Genomic DNA, 20,387 nt, shown 5'->3' on the forward strand with positions numbered 1-20,387 from the left:
CATTCTGTACACTTTTGAACCTGAGCCTGACATTTCCCCCAAAAACACTTTCCTGGGAGCATTGTTGTAAAAGGGCCATAACTTGGACCGCTAAGTTCAGTCTGCACATAACTTTGAGAGCATGTAGAGGAGCGTCTGGGGGAGGTCCCCTGCAAGTTTGATGTCTCTTGCTTGCACAGGGTCTCTTCAACACTCATGGACCTCCTGAATCTACTATCATTTCCCCAGAAAGCACTTTCCTGGGACACATATTTGGAGGGCTATAACTCAGATCACATAAATACAATCCTCACCAAACTAGGAGGGCAATCTGAGGAGAATCAGCCAGAGATCCCATGCAATTTTGGTGCCTCTAGCATGCTGGGGGGGGGAGGGGAGGGAGAACACCCTAGCACATCATGAACCTTGCAAACTGAACCAGTTCGTTCAACACCTAAAGTTTAATGGTAGTTTGTGGCTCATGAACTGAGCACACCATGAACAATGAACTAAAAAGAACCACATTTTGTGCCCATCCCTAAATATTAATGGATTCTATTAACATTATAATTGGCTTTCATTATATTATAGTTACCAGTAATGACTTTTTCATTTTATATATATTAATTGTATATACTGCATTCTTCAATAAATATTGAGGATGTTTCTAGTTGAAAGCAAAACAACGAAGTCAAGATAACTATATACAGCAAAATGACAACATAATTAAAAACAGCATTAAAATCCAGAAAACCAAAATAAAAGCCAAAATAGTTTTAAGTGTATAGTTTTATAGCTTTGCTGGAGCAAATGCTGTATTCTGCATCATTTCAGCAATCCAGTACTGTGAAATTCTTTGAATTTCATTTGAGTAGATGCAAACATCATGCACCTTTCAGTGCATGTTTCACACATGCTCAAAATGTGTGGGAATCCTCATGTTCACAGTCCTTTTGAAGTAACAGTACTTGTGGAAATGCATATTTCCATACTCCCTGCCAACCCAAAACAAGTAAAGGTGCTTAGGAAGAAAACGAATATGTATGCAATTCTGTTCTACAGTATGAAGAATTCCAATCAGAATAGCATACTGGAGAGAATTTCTGTCAGAGAGAATTGAGAGGCATCTCTAAGTTGAATAGTAGATACATCAGCATAAATATGACAGATTTGACCTTGAATGCTGTCTAGAGATTAAGATGCATAATATCATAGCAGAAGAACACGTTGCATTTTGTGGTATTTACCTCAGATTGCTTGCCATCAGTCTATATGCTGCACTCAGAAGAGTATATGATATCCCCCCCCCCCCCTCCACCCTGTTCTTGCTTGCAGCACTTGAGTCAACCATCACACACTGCTAAAGGGCTGGCTTTCAGCTACATGGAAGCAAATGCATTAGTAATTTAGGACATTCTGAGTGTATAGTATGTTTACAATAAACTGCCCTTTTAGTTAACTATTTGCTTCTGAGCTATTTCTTGAGCGTTAACATAAACATGGCTGTCAGGTGAAATTGATTTTGTTTATGAAGTATAAGAGTGCTGTTCAATTGTTGTCCTTCCCGTGTAAATGTAGACTATGTGTACTGGGTCCTGCAGAAAGCAGACCTGCAGAAAACATGTCCTGTCACTTTATTACAGAATTAATGTACAGAAATCAACTTTTGAAACTTTTTATGTCGTGGAAATGAATCACCTGGTAAATAGTGTCCTAATAAGCCTCTACTAGAGGGACAGAGTATTTTTCTCTTTTTAGGGGGCCTGTTGGAACCCCTAAACAAATTTATTGTTTTACTGTTGCTCTTTTATGATTTTGAAGATATGAGGAAGTAATTTCTAGTTTCTTTTTTTTTCAGGTGGGACTAATTCCCACAAAAGTGTTCATAGGACCGCATCCATAGTGCTTTTAACAAACCTAGTGTAGTCAATATTTAGTGCTTGATGCACTTATTTCAGAATAACTGACCTAATGCCAGCAGAATTCCTCTAGAGTAAACACTTTTAAATTGTCAGCCTTCGAAAGTCAGCCACTGTTCTCAGAGAAAACTGCAGCGAGATGATGTTCTCACTTTGAATTGACATAAAATGCATCTGAAAAACAAGGTTGTTTATGGAATGTGATTGGTTTGTCTGGCTCATGGGAACTGGCTGTCAGTTTCCCATCGTCTTTTGCATGCTGTGCACAATCAACATTTAGCTGATCTTTCCAAGAACAATAAAAGTCTGCATACTGCTGCATAGCATATGAATGCTTAAACACACACACACATACCCACAGAGGCATTCATATCACCAACTTTCCTGTAAATTAATCCTGTCTCTCATCAATTTTTCACCAGCTTCACTCTGATGTTGATAAAGGAGATGGCTCAATCAAATACATCTTGTCGGGAGAAGGGGCAAGTTCCATTTTTATTATAGATGAGAACACAGGAGATATCCATGCTACAAAAAGGCTTGATCGGGAGGAACAGGCCTACTACACCCTCCGAGCACAAGCGCTAGACAGACTGACAAATAAGCCTGTGGAGCCCGAGTCAGAATTCGTCATTAAGATTCAGGACATCAATGACAATGAACCTAAATTTCTGGATGGCCCTTACACGGCTGGAGTTTCTGAAATGTCTCCTGTGGGTAAGTACTGACAATCAGTTACTTTTGTTTCTTAAAATGCTTCTCTCTCTAATATTGAGAGTGCTAGTGTGGTGTAGTGGATAGACTAGGATCTGGAATCCTAGGTTCAAATTCTTTTATTCTCCAAGAAAGAGAAGGACAAAAGGGAGGAGGGAGGAACTTAACCCAAAATAATTGAATCAAGAACCAAAAAGGTTAGTTAGTTACAGCATATGCTGTAATGGGCTCCAATTGGGTCCATAAATGTTTTTAACCATTTTAGAAAATAAATACATGTATTTTTGATAATATTTAGGTTTCAGATATAGTTTTTAGTAATTGGCCCAATATTGGTTCACAATTAACCTTTTTAGTTCTTTATAAGATTCTTGTTCTGTGGTGGAAGCTGGCTGGGTTAACTTGGACCAGTCGTACACTCCCAGCCTAACCTATATCCCAGAATAAAATGGAGCAGAGGAAAACAATGTAACCTGCTTTGGGTCCCCATTGGGAAGAAAGGTGGAGTATAAAGGAAGTTAATTAATAAATACATAAATCCTTAACTACTACATTGTTTGACATTCATTTTTCCACCTGGAAAGTCAAGCTTAAAAAAAAAGTCTTTCAGATCTTCAGATAAGCTAATATATACAGCAACTGGAGTGTCTGGAAAGGGGTACTCCAGAACTGTGGTAATAGAAATTCAGTTTCAAAGTATTTTTAATACCTTATTTTGTTATATCGCTGGCCTAGATGGCCCAGATTAGCCCGATCTCATTAGATCTTGGAAGCCAAGCAGGGTTGGTCTGGTTAGCATTCAGATGGAAGACTATCTAAGATGTCTAGGGTCACTATGCAGAGACTGGCAATGGTAAATCACCTCTGAATGTCTCTTGCCTTGAAAAAAAAAAAAACATGTACAAATTTCTCACTAGTATTGCTCTGCCTCCAGGCTTCTGTTTTCTCCCAGCACAAGTGATCGATTTCCCACCAGTTGCTACATTTTGACATGGAGCTTCCTCCAGTTCCCCTCACATTTTTTTAATCCTTAAAAGACAGCATTGCAAAACGGTGAGGGGAACTGGAGGAAAACCCACATCAAAATGTGCCCATGGAGCAGCTAGTGGGGAATTGACTGCTTGCACCGGGGAAAGCAGAAGCCAGGGGGAGGAGCAGTGCTAATGAGAAATTGGTCATGGTGTCAACAAAAGTCAACTGCCATCATCTTGTTGTAACAGTCATCATTTAAGAGAGGCCAGTATTGCTGTTCCCATACAGCAGATGTATGACTAACTGAGAAAGACGAACAAAGGAGTTTGTGGTTGAAATAAAATTTGATTTGGTGACTTTCTGGATCACAGCCCAGTTTCTTAGCCACTGTTCTATGCTGGAAAATATTATATTGCATTTTGAGCTAAAAATAATATCTTGGATTTTGGGCTAACTGTTGGATTTTGAGCTAAAAAATGAATTAAGAAGTCATTTGCTCTGAATTAGATCTCCAGAGAGAAAATGATTAGTCCAAAGTCACCCAATGATTTTTGTGCCAAATGAGGATTTGAACACAAGTCTCTCCAAGCCTAATACACTGTACTTTGAACATCACACAAGATTATGTAACACTTTGTATCCAGTGCAGTTCTATGGGAATTGTATAATTGTAAAGGAACCTGACCTTTAGGTGAAAATTGGGAGAGGAAGGTGCTAAATAATAAATAAATGTTTCAAAAGGTATAATTTTAATAACATAAGAGTGCTGCAGTTACTTAGGCCAGTGGATCTTAATTAGAAATAGGGTTGCCAAGTCCAATTCAAGAAATATCTGGGGACTTCGGGGACGGAGCCAGGAGACATTAGGGGTGGAGCCAAGATCAAGGCTGTGACAAGCGTAATTGAACTCCAAAGGGAGTTCTGGCCATCACATTTAAAGGGACGGCACACCTTTGCAATGCCTTCCTTCCATTGGAAATAATGAAGGATAGGGGCACCTCCTTTTGGGGCTTATAGAATTGGACTTCCTGGTCCAATCATTGTGAAACCTGGAGGATATTTTGGGGAGAGGCACTAGATGCTATACTGAAAATTTGGTGCCTCTACCTCAAAAAACAGCCCCCCCCCCAGAGCCCCAGATACCCACAAATCAATTCTCCATGATTTTCTATGGGAATAAATCTCCATAGGGAATAATAGAGTTCCCAGCAGACATTTCCCTTCCCTTCCCCCCGCTTTCTGATGACCCTGAAGGGGGGGAGGGCCTCCATACCGGGGGATCCCCTGCTCGCACCTGGGGATTGGCAACCCTAATTAGAAAGTTGGGACTCAATAGTAGGTTTACCAGGCCTGGAGGAGTAGCAGCGTTAGCTTGGAGAGGAGGCTCTGGGAGGCTCAAATCAAAATTTGGGATTACTCTGCATAATGTCAGTTAGCAGTGTTGTAGTACTATATTGCCAAATACTAAACAAGAAAATTAACTTATAAGGTTGTCCAGTATTAACTGATGTGAAATTCTTATAATTATAAGCGAAGGGGGAAATAGCATAAATTTACTTTAGAGGTGGGTCCAAATATATTTAGAAGTGGGTCTTCTTTAAAAAGTTGGAGAACCTCTGGTTTAGGTTACAGTCCATAGTTTGTTTATGGTAATGTAATGCTGCTTGCAATTGGTGGGAGGTATAAGGGGGCAGACACATTGCAATGATATCATAACATCACTTTTGGCACAAACTCAGAATGTCATCATGGCATCAGTGCAAAACTCTAGGATTCTCCAGAAACTCAGTGTTTTTAAAACCAAGTTTCAGTGGAATCCTATACCTTAGAGCATCATCCCGATGCAATGGGATTGTGACTGGTGCTGTCATGGCGTTGCCTTCCCCCCACCTCCCCAATTTCTCCTCTCCCACTCTGCTGAGCAGCCAGATCTGCTGGGCACCCTATAAAATAATTCTGTTAAAGCTACCAGGACTATTTTGTTGTAACTGGGTTATGGATTGCAGCCTTGGAGGCTGCATGGTTTACCATGGCACAGGCTGTTATAGTAAATGTCCTACTTCATTTGATACAGTATTAGAGAGAGATCTATCTTTACCAGTAAACTGTAAATAAATAGTGTATATGAACAGACATATTGCAAGTTAACTTTTCCTTGATGTTTTTCATGATTCAGTAAACTCCAATATATACCCAATTTTCATTTTTCCCCAGACCTGGCCATGCATAAATAGATTTTGGCAATCCTAGAATAAATTCCATTTTCCTCATAGGTGTCTTTGTGTTCATGTAAATATGTTAACAAAGAACATTCTCAGACTGCATAGTGGGAACAAACAAAACAGAACAAACAAACTGCAATTGCTGAGCACCATCAGTGAAATCATAAGTCCCTGTAGCAAAATAAAGAAGAGTGGTTTGAAACATGAGCCAGGGCAAAGGGAAGACAAGTAAATCACTTTTACTGCAATATGATTTTAGTAAAATGTAAACATAAATATTAGTGCTGAGCTGATATCTGGCTCTTTTCCACATTCCTTTATTATAAAGTCAGTGTGGTGAAAGAGGTGAATAACCTTTGAAAAAAGAAGATCAGCATTCATTAAAAAATCACAAGGGCATAGGGTTTGCCAGGTCTGTTGGAAAATACCTGGAGACTTTGGGGGTGGATCCAGGAGAGGGTGGGGTTTGGGGATAGTGCAATGCCATAGATTCTACTCTTCAAAGCAGCCATTTTCTCCAGGGGAGCTGATCTTGAGCAGCTGGAGATCAGTTGTAAAAGCAGGTGATATCCAGGCCCCACCTGGAGGCTGGCAATCTTACAATGGGAAGATGAAGTAGAGAAAAAGTCATTAAAGCTGTTTCCAGCTGCAATATGGAAAGTAGGAAGTAACTTGGATAATCCAGTACATTTAAGAACAAATAATTCACACCTTTAAGAAATGTATGCATTTGGTACAAAGAGAATTCGTAACGTTCCCTAGTGGCATCTCCTAGGGTAGGAAATGTTCATTGAAGCACTACTGTTTGAGGTTGCTTTTGTAGTCAATATATATATTGTTCTTAAAGTGCTGAGAGTTTTGAGTGAATGTGTATTCCTGGAGTTCAGCATGGGGCAGAGTTAGAAAGCATTGCCCTTCTTCATCTCACCCCCTGAAGAGTACAGATCTCCATTCCTTTTTCTTTCCAGAAAAAAATCATTTTCCTATGATGATTCAGGCTATAGTTCTTCAGTTGTATCCTACAAAGCAATGTCTTTGCTGATATCTCCCCCTCCCAAGTATATGTATTCTCCAGAATAAATGATAAAGAGATTATAAATTTTATAGGGCCCCCAATCCTCTTTTTTCTGGGGGGGGGGCCTCCTGTATGTCTCCATTCCCTTTCCTTTTTTTTTTCCTGTTACCAAATTAATTGAAACTATCATCACCCATATTCATTGAACACACGAAGCTGCCTTATACAGAATACAGCCAATGATCCATCTACCATCTGGATCAGAGAAAGTCACTTTCCAACATTTGAGATAATTTTAATTGGAGACACCAGGGATTTAATAGTTGTTTTAACTATTATACATTGTTGATATTTTTATGGTTTTATTGTACATGTATTTATGTTGTAACCTGCCCTGAGCCTGCCTTGGTGGGATAGAAATCCCAGAAATAACAATAATAACAATAGTAACAATAACAAAAACAACAACAATAATAATAATTTAACCAAGAATCTGCAAACAATTACAGCTGAGCTACAGTCCTTCCCCAGTAAACTCTTCTTGCTCAGTGAGTATTTCAGGTCTCCTTCTACCCATCCCTGTACTTAGATCCAGGTGGGCAGCCATGCTGGTCTGAAGCAATAGAACAGAGTAGGAGTCCAGTAGCACCTCTAAGACCAACAAAGTTTTATTCAGAATGTAAGCTTTCGTATGCATACATACTTTATTCTTCATTCCTTGTCTGAAGTATGCCTGCATACAAAAACTTACATTCTGAATAAAACTTTGTTGGTCTTGTTACCAGCAATGTTTTTTTAAGTCTCTTATTTTTAATGGGGAAATTAGCTAAGAGACTTGGTAGAGCGAATTAGGAGCGAAGATCTTTGCTTTCAATAATACGGAGTTAAGGTTTTCAGCCAAGAATAGACCACACGTTTGTATCTTTTATAGTGTTTACTTAATATATATATATCTTTACTTAATATATATATCTAAAGGATGTATACGCACACACACATATGTCGCATAAACACATACACACAAGAGTCTAAGAAAAATAGAAGTTATCAATAGAGGAATTCAAAAATTGTTGAAGCGGGTGATATTCACCTGATCCAGAAGAGGAGACATCTGTCCAAAGGAGAAATACATGGAGAGGAGCACGAACGACCAGCGTAACGCGTACTATAGACCCAATTACAGGAGTAACGGGTGGTACAGACTTCAAATGGCACCCTACAGAATGCACACTGAGGTGGGATTCTGACCCACACTTTATAGGGGTATGAGGATGGGGGTCGGTAGTTGCAAAAGGGTCTTTTTATGTCTCTTGAATCGCTATGTTGGGAAACCTCACACATTCTGCTAGGATGATAAGTTTAGAGGAAATGCATAGGTTGTTACCAGGCTTTGTCTGACACTCAGAAAGGGATCAAAGACTAGAAGGTAGGATCAATCAAATTATGCATTAGATTGGATTTTAGCAAGGTAGAGACTGGAGGAAGAGACATTTGGCACTTTCAGAAGATCAGAGTGAGAGTACTACTTACCCGTAGTTCCCATGTCATTATGCATCCCATTTGGGCGGGGAAGCTTGAGGGGAAATGGGTGAGATTGTTCTGAGATACAGACTGCAGGCACCAACCAAACCAGGCTCTCTACTGGGTCCACTCTACCTATTCTAGATGGAGTGTTGTCTTGGCCTGTCTTTCGGTCAGACTCCATTTTGTTCACCAAGAATAGGAGACCCTCTGCACTGGGTACTCCATTTATATCAGGCATCGCTTCTCAGTAACAGTCTTAAAGGTGCTACTGAAATCTTACTTTGTTCCGCCCCTGTACTGCCATTGTCTGACTTGACCTAATCACTTATCCATATTAGCTACGATGGATTTCCCTCTTCCCAAATCTGCCCCTATACAAGAGCACCCTGTTTCAAATGGAGGCCAACTAGTTGCCTTGGAGCAGGGGTGGGGAACGTCTGGCCCAAGGGCCATTTATGGCCCTCGAGATCACTTGGTCTGGCCCTTGGGGATTGCTGGGCTAAACAGAGCCATGTGGCAGTCTCCCTGGGGCCTGGCTGGCCAGCGAGGATCATGCAGCCCAGCTGTGCTGTGTAGTGGCCTCCCCAGGGCCCAGCTGGCTGGCAGGGATCACTGTGGGGCCTGGAAAAGTCACTGTCACAGTTCAGGTAAGTTTCCCCCTCATTTCTTTATTTCTGTTTCTATTTCCAGCCATTTCTTTGTTTCCCTTAATTTCCCTTTCTTCTCCCCTTTCTTTATTTGCCTTTCTTTTAATTTCTTCCCACTTTCTTTCTTCCCTTTTTCATTCCCTTTTTTATTCCCTTGTTCCCTTTTTATTCCCCTTTATTCCCTAGGGCAGCAGGTCAGTGTGCATGTGTGCCAAATTAGGCTCTCCCCACATGACTTTAAATAGAAAAACAATTATTTACATTAATTTTGCTGGCCTGAATTGTTCTCCCTTAGCAGAGCACTGTTTTTTTACGTTGATAATTTTGTACGGCCCGTGAATTATAAATATCCAAATGGCGCTTGGCAGAATAAAGTTTCTCCACCCCTGCCTTGGAGGATCAAAAGAACAGGTCATAGAGATGAAGCATTCGCCTGAAAATGCTTTCTAGCACTGGGATTTAGAGGTTTGCTACTTCTTTATATGGAGGTTAGATATGCTGCAGATTTCTCTGAATCTGTTTGAATATTGCAATCAGATGTGAACCAATTACTTCATTTATTCAGTTCAGTTTAGTTTTTGAGTGAATGTGTATTTCTGGAGTTCAACATGGGTCATATTTAGAAAGTATTGCCCTTCTTCACCTCACCCCCTGGAGAGTACTGATCTCCATTCCTTTAAACTTTCTTTTTTCAGAAAAATCACTTTTCCTGTGATACTGAACAAATCTCGAGAATTCTCTAGAATAAATAGTAAACAGATTATAAATTTTATAGGATCCCCAATCTCCTCTTTTCTGAAAAACCCTCCTGTATGTCTTCATGTCCTCTACCTACTGAACAAATGCAAATGCCTGCTAAACCAGTTTAATTGGGTTTTCCAAAAACTGCATGCACAAAACTGGTGATTCAAACTAATTGGCAGCTATTAGCATTGCTAAGGACTACTTAGCTAAACACCAAATGGTTGGATTTTATCAAAACACAGCATTAATTTATATGATTTGTGACTGAGCTGTAGTGGTTACATTGGATTCTCACAAAACTGTACATGCAGAAGACACTGCTGAGTTCAAACTGATGAGCAGCCATTAGTATCACTAAGGACTATTTATTAACACTGAAGGGTATGGTTTATCGAAACAGCATTTATCGATGACTGTTTTATATGATTTTTGAGTGATCTAATCATCTATTTAAGCAGTTGCCTGCTGAGCAGAGCAATTGTATAGCAAGTATTATTAGGTAGCAGACCTCCATCAAACTGTGTGAGAATGCATATCTATGAAAAGCCAGTTGTGCTATATGCATGGCTAGAAAGGAATACAGTGAAACAACCTGTCAAGCACATGTGGACAGATCAATAAACTATCAAACATCAGTGAAAAATCAGGTCTGAATCACTGAGTATTTGAGTAGCTCTAATGAGGGTTCCCTTTACTCACCATGATTAGTGGTCACTGATGAAACTTTCCTCCATGAATCTGCCTAACCTCCTTTGAAAAGCATTTGGGTTTGTGATCATCACTACATCCACTGGCAACAAATTCCACAGTTTAATTCCTCACTGAATAAATAAATAATTCATGCTGCTACCATGTGCTACCAGCAGATCTCAGGGAAACTGGGGAACCAGGAAACCTGGAGATGGTTTTGGAATGGATGAGGCCTAACAAGTTGAAAATTAATCCCAACAGAACAGAGGTGATACTCTGACCCAGGTAATCGGTTATCCCCTGTTTTGAGTGCAGTTACACTGCCCTTATAGAGCAGGTTCATAGTTTGGGGTATTCCTGGATCCAGGCCTCCTACTGTATAAATAAGTGGCAGCAGTAGCCAGGGATGCCTTTCAGCATCTTCAGCTTGTGAGCCAGCTGTGACTTTTCCTAGACATATGAACATAAGATAAGCCATGTTGGATCAGTCCATCCAGTCCAACACTCTGTGTCACACAGTGACCAAAAAATCCAGGTGCCATAAAGAGATCCATCAGTGGGTCCAGGACACTAAAAGCCCTTCCACTGTGTCCCTCCCCAACCTGCAAGCATGAAGAATACAGAGCATCACTGGCCCAGACAGAGAGTTCCATCAATATACTGTGGCTAATAGCCACTAATGGACCTCTGCTACATGTGTTTATCCAATCCCTTCTTGAAGCTGTCTATGCTTGCAGCTGCCACCACCTGCTGTGGCAGTGAATTCCATGTGTTAATCACCCTTTGGGTGAAGAATTATTTTCTTCTATCCATTCTAACCTGACTGCTCAGCAATTTCATTGAGTTCCCACGAGTTCTTGTATTGTGAGAAAGGGAGAAAAGTACTCCTTTCTCTACCTTCTCTGTCCTATGCATAATCTTGTAAACCTCTATCATGTCACCCCTCAGTCGACATTTCTCCAAACTAAAGAGCCCCAAGCGTTTTAACCTTTCTTCATAAGGAAAGTGTTCCAATCCTTTAATCGTTCTAGTTGCCCTTTTCTGGACTTTTCCCAATGCTATAATATCTTTTTTGAGGTGTGGTGACCAAATGAGGCTGCACCATCGATTTATATAGGGGCATTATGATACTGGCTGATTTGTTTTCAATTCCCTGCCTAATAATTCCCAGCATAGTGTTGGCCTTTTTTATTGCAGTTGTGCACACTGTCTCAATATTTTCAGACATAAAAGATCTTGTTACTGTGGTGTATGTATTGGTAATATAGATTAGATCACTGCAGTGCAATCTACCTGGGGCTGTTCTTGAAGACTGTCCAGAAGCTACAGTTAGTACAGAATACTGTGGAGAGAGTGCTAGCTGAAGTGGGCCATATGAACCGTATAATTCCAGTTTTGCTTCACCTACGCTGACTTCCAGTTTGCTTCCAATCTCAATTCAAAGTGCTGGTACTGACTTAAAAAAACTTGTATGACTTGGAACCAACATACCTCAAGGGTTGCATTCTCCAGCAGGTAAAGACTTTTTTATTTAGTGTGGCATACCCCCAATAACAGTTACTGGGTCTCCTTCTAGTGTTGTTTGCTTATGTGTTTTTAACTGAATTGTATATTTTAGCTGTATTTTGATGCTTTTCTTAATGTTCACTGCCTTCGGGATCCTAATTGGGGGGAAAGGTGGCATTAAAATGTTCTGAATGAATAAATAAATACATATTTGCCTTTTGTATGTTCTGAACGTATTTGCCAACTACTTCATTGGATGCCTTTGAGTTCTAATATTATGGGAGAGGGACAAAAATTTCTATCATGTCCCCTGTACCTATTTTTTTTTTTCTGAACTTGATATGTTGTTTTTATTATGGTAAGCCACCCGGAACCCACTTGTGGATCATGGTTTCTGTTAATTCTGTAATTACGAAATTATTTAGTTGGGTGTAGTTTGCTTGATGTTTTGTAAGATTTTTTTAATGTTGTAAGCCGCCCAGAGTCCACTTCTAGGATAGGGAGGGTATAAATTGAAAAATCAAATTAAAAACTAAATTAAATTAAATTGTGGGATAGGGTGGGATATAAATAAAAAATTAAATTAAATTAAATTAGGGTTGCCAAGTCCAGTTCAAGAAATATCTGGGGACTTTAGGGATGGAGCCAGGAGACATTGAGGGTGGAGCCAGGAGCAAGGTTGTGACAAGCATAACTGAACTCCAAAGAGCGTTCTGGCCATCACATTTAAAGGGATCACAGACCTTTTAAATGTGTTCCCTCTACTGGAAATAATGAAAGATAGGGGCACCTTCTTTGGGCACTCATAGAATTGGACCCCCTGGTCCAATCCTTTTGAAACTTGGAGGGTATTTTGGGGAGAGGCACCAGATGCTATGTTACAAATCAAGTGTCTCTACCTCAGAAAACAGCCCCCCCAGAACACCAGACACCCACAGATCAATTCTCCATTATATCCTATGGGAATTGGTCTTCATTGGGAATAATGGAGTGCCAAGCAGACATTTCCTCCCCCCCCCCCCCCCCAACACCACCACCACTTTCTGATGACCGTGATCTCCCACTCCTTCTTGGGCTTAGACCATGACCTTTCTCCCTCTGTTACTAAGCAAAAAACTCACCTAAGGAGTACTGAAATCTCACCGTAGAGAGCAAGTAAATAGACCCAGGTCCACCGTGAAGGGAAAAACACATCACAAACATTCTCATAACCAATACAATATTTTTAAAATGACCATGTTATTACTGAAATAAAAATGAAACTCAGATGCACTGCAGATTTTCAGTTGTGGTCGCTATTATCTAAGAAGCACACCTTCAGAGGTAGATATAATTTATGTGGTTGCATCAGTCACTCCCATGTGGGATGGGGATTTTACACATGTTCAAAATTGTGTGCAAACTACTTCATAGGCAACCATGCCTCTTGAAGTATGTGAAGGAATATGATTCTCCCATAAACAGAATTTGAAGGAGATTTTTACTATAGGATAACCAACCATGGACAAGCCTCTTACACACTCCAAATAGAACCGATACCTTTTTTAGTGGAATGAGTGGACTTTGATTTCATAGAGATGTTGCTGGAGTAAAGCAAGATTCATTTAATTCCTACTGAGCAGCTAGACAGAAGCTTCTTTTATAGATAATTGAAGCTACATTTTGTCCCTGATTTATGGTGCTAACAGCTTTAGTGTGGTTGTACAAGTCAAAATGCTTTATTAGTTTTGTCACACATGGAAGTTATTTTTGTACAATGTATTTTCTTATTCAGATGGTAAAACAGAGCAAAATTAATTCTTATATAAAAGCCTAGCACAAGGTATATAAATCACTGCAAAAGGAGATTTAAGTGGGATTATATGTGGTGCATGGGCCTTGTATACTACAGAAAATTAAATCTACTTCAAGCTGCTTGTAGTGGTATATTTAAATGCCTTGGGGGTTACCAGTGGAGTAATATTTAATACTGCATTAATATTGGATTAAGGATTTAGAAGCACGAACCGCTTCTGTGGCATTTATCTTACATAGTCACATTAATTCATAGTTTATTTATATGACACAATTTCTAATTAAACATCTACAGAGTTCATGAAATATTCAGGGGAATATAAGTATCTAGCCCCTTTTGTTTAAAATTATATCAATGACAAGGATTTTATTAATTAGCTGTTGATCATAGAAAAAGAACAAGCAACCAAAGCAAACTATGAAACCAAGGAATGTACCTAATCTATAAGAACTCTTTCTAATTGGAATGGTTAGAAAATTGTCCCCATCCAATTTTTTTCCTGGCTTTTGGCACTACCATCTCTTTCCCCCCAGAATGTCTGACTACTTTGGCATTCTTCTGTTCTTCCCTTCTACAACAGTCTCTCTAGTCTTTACATATGCACAATTTGCCACAGTGCTTTGACTTTCTTCTCTTTATTCAAACTGTATTTTTTTCCTTCTACTTTTTGTACACAAAAGCTTTATCATTGTAGTAAAACACAGGACAAAAACTATTATTCTCAAAATGTCTTTTCATGCTGTGTTTCATTCCTGCACTTAGATGCATGTGTGTGCATTATTGTCCTGGACGTGGGGAGGGGGGGGAGAGATTAAAAGGAACAAATGTGTAGGACAGGCTGTTTGTGCAACTGCTCTGGAACTAATTTTAGAAACCCTCCATATTAAATGGAGGAACTTTAATGTGTGAGACAGAATGAGTTCCTATAAGAATGGAACTCTACATGAGAAGTATCCGAATTAATAGATTTTCATAAATATATGCTTTGTACAGTCCTGAGAAAGTTAAGAATGCCTGTGCATTACCCCTTGTAATATGTCAATACCAAAGCAGCTTTCAGTATTGCATTTTTTAAAAGACTAGGTGATAGAGTGCTGTAGCTTAACCTTTCATATACTACTGTCTGTTTCCTTTGATGTACCAGGCAAGTACATGGAAATAGTTAAGGTATACAACTTGTCTATGACAAGGCTACTCCACTGCAACCTTGTCTTTAAAAGGATACACATGTGACTTTTGTAATTTATGTAAAGACATGGCCCCTGTTAAAGCCTGCTTCTTTCCGTGAATTATTTTTAAAGCACTGTTTGTTCAGCATTCTTATTTTCCAGCCTCCTCCAGAGTTGCTTTATTTTAAGACAGCTCCTCTTAGAGACGATTCAGACCTGCAAGCACTGCTATGTTAGTAGCATCTCAGAATGCCCTTGGGGTGATTTGAAAGGATCTTCATGTTAAAAATCCCCACTCATATAGAAAGCTTTTATTTCAGATAGAAGTCCAGTCTTCTCCCTAATGCTTAAACTTTCCATGTGAAGAAAGTGTTTAGCAAAGTGCCGCTTTTAACCTGTTGATCTTCCATGTGCATTCCATGGTGGTAGAATAGTTTGAGAAAACTGCACCACAAAAGGGCCTGAACTTTTAGATTAGCTCAGAGAACTATAATGGCATTCTCAGGGAGAATAATAAAGCCTCCTAGCTTTGGGGTAGCTAGACAGCTCCTATATAACATGTGGCTCCTAAAAAAGAGACAACCCTATGCATGGGAACCTGAGTAAGGTATGACATGACAGTATTAAAATCAGGTGCCACCACAGTTTAGACCACAAAATAAAGTATGTGCAGAGTACCAACTTCAGATTATAAAATAAGAGAAGCTACTTATGAGTCAAACTATATTATACATTAACATTATGCTTGAAGTTAAGAATTTATCACATACAGGAAGTTCTAGATGACATTTGCCGCAGTTCTCAGTTAGGATTGGGAAAGACTGAGGGAACATGAAGATGTTCAAGGCTGCTTTGTTCATCTGTGGCAGAGATTTTGGAAGCACAAAACAGCAACTTCTTATTCAAACAATCCGTTTTTAAACTTGGGGAAAAGTTCAGAATGGCTTGTCCAACAATTAGTGCGTCTGTCCCAGAAAATTAGTGTGTCTCTGCCTCAGACATCCATTCATACAGATTATGATTGTTTCATTAGATCAGAATATAAGTGGTGTCAAAGATCTCCACTTGAAATCATGGAGTGCTGCAGTCAGTCAAAGTAGAGAATATTTAATATGATAGGCTATTGGTCTGATCCTGTAGAAGGTAGCTTTGTGTGTGCTGTTATACTTAGAAGGTTGGGATTTCCCTTTTAAAAAACCCGAAAATTCTCAAATAAAATGTTTTCACTATAAGAGAAAATGTAGTTACTTTTTTAAAAAATTGAAGTTTAGCTTCCATGATGCCTTCATGCTCACTTTCAACTTAGGCCTGATACAAACATGAGTCTTGCAATAGAAAAAGTCTTTCACATACAGCTTAGCACAGGTTCAGGTTCTTGTTTAAACTACTCAACCTGTTCAGAGTAGCTATATGTGCCACACACTGGCACAATAATCTAGAAAACATATGGATCATTGGTTCCCAAACCATAGCTTTGGTTGCACCTAAGATTGCCAACACTAGGTTGAAAAATTCTTGAAGATTTGGGGGTGTAGAGCTGCATAGAGCAAGGTTTGGAGAGGGGAGGAATCTCAGCAGGGTATAATGTCATAGTCCATCTTCAAAAGTAGCCAATTTCTTCAGGGAAGCTGAACTCTGTAGTCTAGAAATCAATTGTAATTCTGGGAGATCTCCAGGTCCTACTTGAAAAGTTGCAATCCTGAAGATTGATTCAAATGTATGAATGCTGTAGGTTTATATGTATGAATATTTGAAGTTGCTTTGGATTTGAATAAGCTTGGGAAAAGATGCCAGCGAAACATCTAAGAGATGTGATTTGAGAAACACTTTATTGCATTTGGACCAGTGAAAGTGATATTTGAATGTTTTGGACTAATTCTGATGTTAAATCTGTGTGGTCCAGTGCCTGACATATCCATGGGTATTGATTTACATATTGAAAGAACTGGAGAACGATTTGTTAAGACTTTGCTGACTTTGTTATAAAGATTGATATATTTGGCACAACTGACTCAAGAGGCGTGCTTGAACTTGGTGCCTTGCGGCTACTCTTCTACCCTACTTGGAGAGTGGCAATCCTGGTTGCATCCCAGTTCAAATAAAATTATCAGCCAATGCAAGGTTGTATGTGGAAGTTTGCTAGCTCCATGTTTAAATTAGGAAAATAATGCCATACAGCTTACTTTCTCATCTTCTATTAGCCCAGCTCTTTCTCTGCAGATTAGAAGGCTGAATGTCAGGTCAGTGCTATAGAAATGTTCAATATGAATTTGGTCACATGTTGGAATTAATGACATGGAAATGCCTATTGGAAGACAACAGATTACAGCAATGCAATTTTAAATGAAAAGTCTATAAGAACAAGGGGGAATATAGCTGCTAACCTGAAAATGAAGCCAAAACCTCATAAAAACAGAAGAGCTCTTCTGGATCAGACCAATAGTCCATCTAGTCCGCTATCATGTCTCACACAGAAGAGTTTGTTGCCAGAGGATGTAATAGGAACCACAGGAATAAACAGCTCAGTGCCTCTGAATGTGGAGTTTCTCCTCAGTCACCGTAACCAGTAGCCATTAATAGACTTATCTTCTATGTATCTATCTAATTGCTTTTTAAAGCTGTTTATTCCTATAACCGGATCTGCTGGAGCACAGGTGGTGAAGGGCACAGTTAGAACTATCTGAGATGAGGTGAGGCACATATCTAGCTCACGCCTAGCAGCTCAAAGACTTCTGGAGTTAACTAGCTTAGAGGACGCTCATGTTCTGGTCAAATGCAGGCCAGCTGTGAACCAAGTGGGTCAGGCAAATATGGACACAAGGAAGATGGGCTACTTGTGGAAGCAACTTGTTGTACTCTCACCAACTATGCTGCCACTGAATTGGACCCTACCTAGTACCTGCGATTTCAGACTGACTACCAACCCCTATGCCTTGTGCTCTGTGACCTCTCCAACTAATCTTGGACTCTGCCACTGGATTTGCTCTACTAGCTTTGATAATGACTCTCTGATCTGATATCTGACCCACAGACTGTCTCAAACTGGAGAGCCAGTTTGGTGTAGTGGTTAAGTGTGTGGACTCTTATCTGGGAGAACCGGGTTTGATTCCCCACTCCTCCACTTGCACCTGCTAGCATGGCCTTGGGTCAGCCATAGCTCTGGCAGAGGTTGTCCTTGATAGGGCAGCTGCTGTGAGAGCCCTCTCCAGCCCCACCCACCTCACAGGGTGTCTGTTGTGGGGGAGGAAGGTAAAGGAGATTGTGAGCCGCTCTGAGACTCTTTGGAGTGGAGCACGGAATATAAATCCAATATCATCTTCTTCTTTTCTTTGACTATGCTACTCAGGTTCTTTGTTCCTGTTCTGTCTCGCTCAGTCTGGACACACCCCAGTGCTTGCAGTGGGAATGGGACAGTTGCCCTCCTCTGTACTTTTACGAGCTCTGCAATGTCCTTTTTGAGATATGGTGACTGAAACTGTACACAGTATTCCAAATGATGCTGTGCCATAAAGCTATACAGGAGCATTACAACATTGGCTGTTTTATTCTTAGTTCCTTTCTTAATAAACTTTAACACAGAGTTTGCCATTTTCCTCTCTCAATCTCAGAAAGTTCAGACCACATTAGCATATACTTGAACAGTTTGGGGTTTTTTGTCTGGAACGTAAGATAGAAGCCTAAACCTACAGTTTCCATTTTTTAGTGAAATTATAAATGACTCAATCCTTCTCCTATTGAAGGATAGTATTTATTGTTTTAAAATATGTGATTGCATTATATGTTGCATGTGTTTTGCATTAATACAGCACAAAACCCTCCTAGTTCACATTTTCTGTATAGCAAATCCTTTCCGCAGAAACTCTATGCCAAAAGATTTGGACAAGGGAAGGGGGGATGTTCAGATAAAATTTTATTTGGCTTTAGTAGACATTCTAATTCCACTTTTTTATTTGACCCCTGGAGTTTAGCAATTGAGTTGCCTCCATCTGCAATATTGTCTGCAAGTAAGCTGGCATTCGTAAGCCGGCAGGATTTACAAGGTACCCCTCCTGTGGTTGCAGAAGCTGTCATTGCAGTTATGTATGGTTTTGTGGCTCCCTAAAGAATTATCAGCAGTAAACATTAGAGCTTACTGCTGGAGGAATTTGTAAGGATTGTTGTCAGGAACTGCTGCCCTTGTGAGCTCTGTTGGCACTTCCTAGAGAGGCTGTAAATTCTAGAATGACAATATGGGCATTCAGAAGGATCAAAGGGCACTAAATAGTGGTTGTAATATTAAAGGAAAAAGGGGCAGAAGGAACTTTTGAATTGACCCCCCTGCCGCATTCATTGTAGGAAGCATTGCAAGCATGTAGATTGAGTTTTGAAAGACAGATTTTTACTTCCCTAGCCCAAATTTCACTTCCTTGGACAGTTACTAGGGTGACAAGCTGGACAACACTGCCCACCATGTATTCATTGATTTTTTCCCCCCTTTGTTGTTGTTTGTCCCTTTAAAAATAACAATAAAAGGCAGTTTTTAAATAACAAAACATAACTTTTACAGGTGACAGATCTCCTGCTTTGGTGGGAGATCTCCCACTTGATACCCAGAAGTCCCAGCTGCTTCTCTGTAGAGTAGCAGAAGCAAAATGGGGATGGGGAATTGATTTCATGTTCATGCTGCAATGGCTATTCTGTTGCAACCTGGAAACTATATCACTGTGTTGCAATAACACACTAGGATTCATGTGAGTGTTGTCCCAGTGTGGTGACATCACTTGCAGGTTTGTGCTGGAAGTAATACTGTGGTGTTTGTCTGAGGCAAATTTACATTGTCTTTCCCTACCATCAGAGTCTCCTGAGGTTGGCAGTATTTTGAAACCCCAAATAGAGAGCACTTGGACATGTGTTTTTCAAAGCTGCTTTCCATCAGAGGCAAAAAATATTTTGTACATGGACTCTAAGGTCAACTCCCCATAAGAACCTATAGATCATTTAAGCTTGTACTAAGCTCCTTCTCTTTGTGAAAAATATACCTTCTAGTTTTGTTTTGCTTTTAAGGTATTCTCTTTGTGACTCGCATTCTTCCCTCAAGCTAAGGTGCCAGGATTTTTTTTTAATTAGTAACTTTCTGAAGAGGTTATTCAAAATAGCTCAGTTTTGCAAACTTCTTCCTTACAACTCTATATCTTTATGTAAAAATTATATTCACATCGGTAAGAGTTTCCCTCATTGTCATAATTACTCACTTTTCCTGAAGTGTCTTCACAAACTCATTGCCTATAGATTAGACTAGGCTGTAGCTTCCTCAAAGTATATTTCTTGGATAACACTTTTTTTTTTTGCTTCTTCAGTCCCCTAGGCCTACTCTGTGTGTCCCAGAACTCCATATACCCATTTAAATACCATGTGGCTAAATAATGAGTCAGTCTCTTCTTTAGGAGAGAAGCTCAAATTCCTCAGATCATGGTCACAATGCAGCAAGGTAGTCTCAAGTGATGTGTAACTT

The 20,387-nt window shown here is 39.7% G+C and overlaps 1 protein-coding gene across 2 annotated transcripts in view; it reads left to right on the forward strand.

Annotated features, from left to right (window-relative positions):
• LOC132575340 (cadherin-7) overlaps positions 1–20,387 on the forward strand; it is a 149,153-nt gene that overhangs the window by 53,996 nt on the left and 74,770 nt on the right. For both annotated transcript variants that reach the window (XM_060244056.1, XM_060244057.1), the window contains exon 2: positions 2,321–2,615. In XM_060244056.1, coding sequence (XP_060100039.1) covers positions 2,321–2,615 — 295 coding nt within the window. The remainder of the gene's footprint in view (positions 1–2,320; positions 2,616–20,387) is intronic.

Source organism: Heteronotia binoei, chromosome 7, assembly GCF_032191835.1.
Source record: "Heteronotia binoei isolate CCM8104 ecotype False Entrance Well chromosome 7, APGP_CSIRO_Hbin_v1, whole genome shotgun sequence".
Lineage (NCBI taxonomy): Eukaryota > Metazoa > Chordata > Lepidosauria > Squamata > Gekkonidae > Heteronotia > Heteronotia binoei.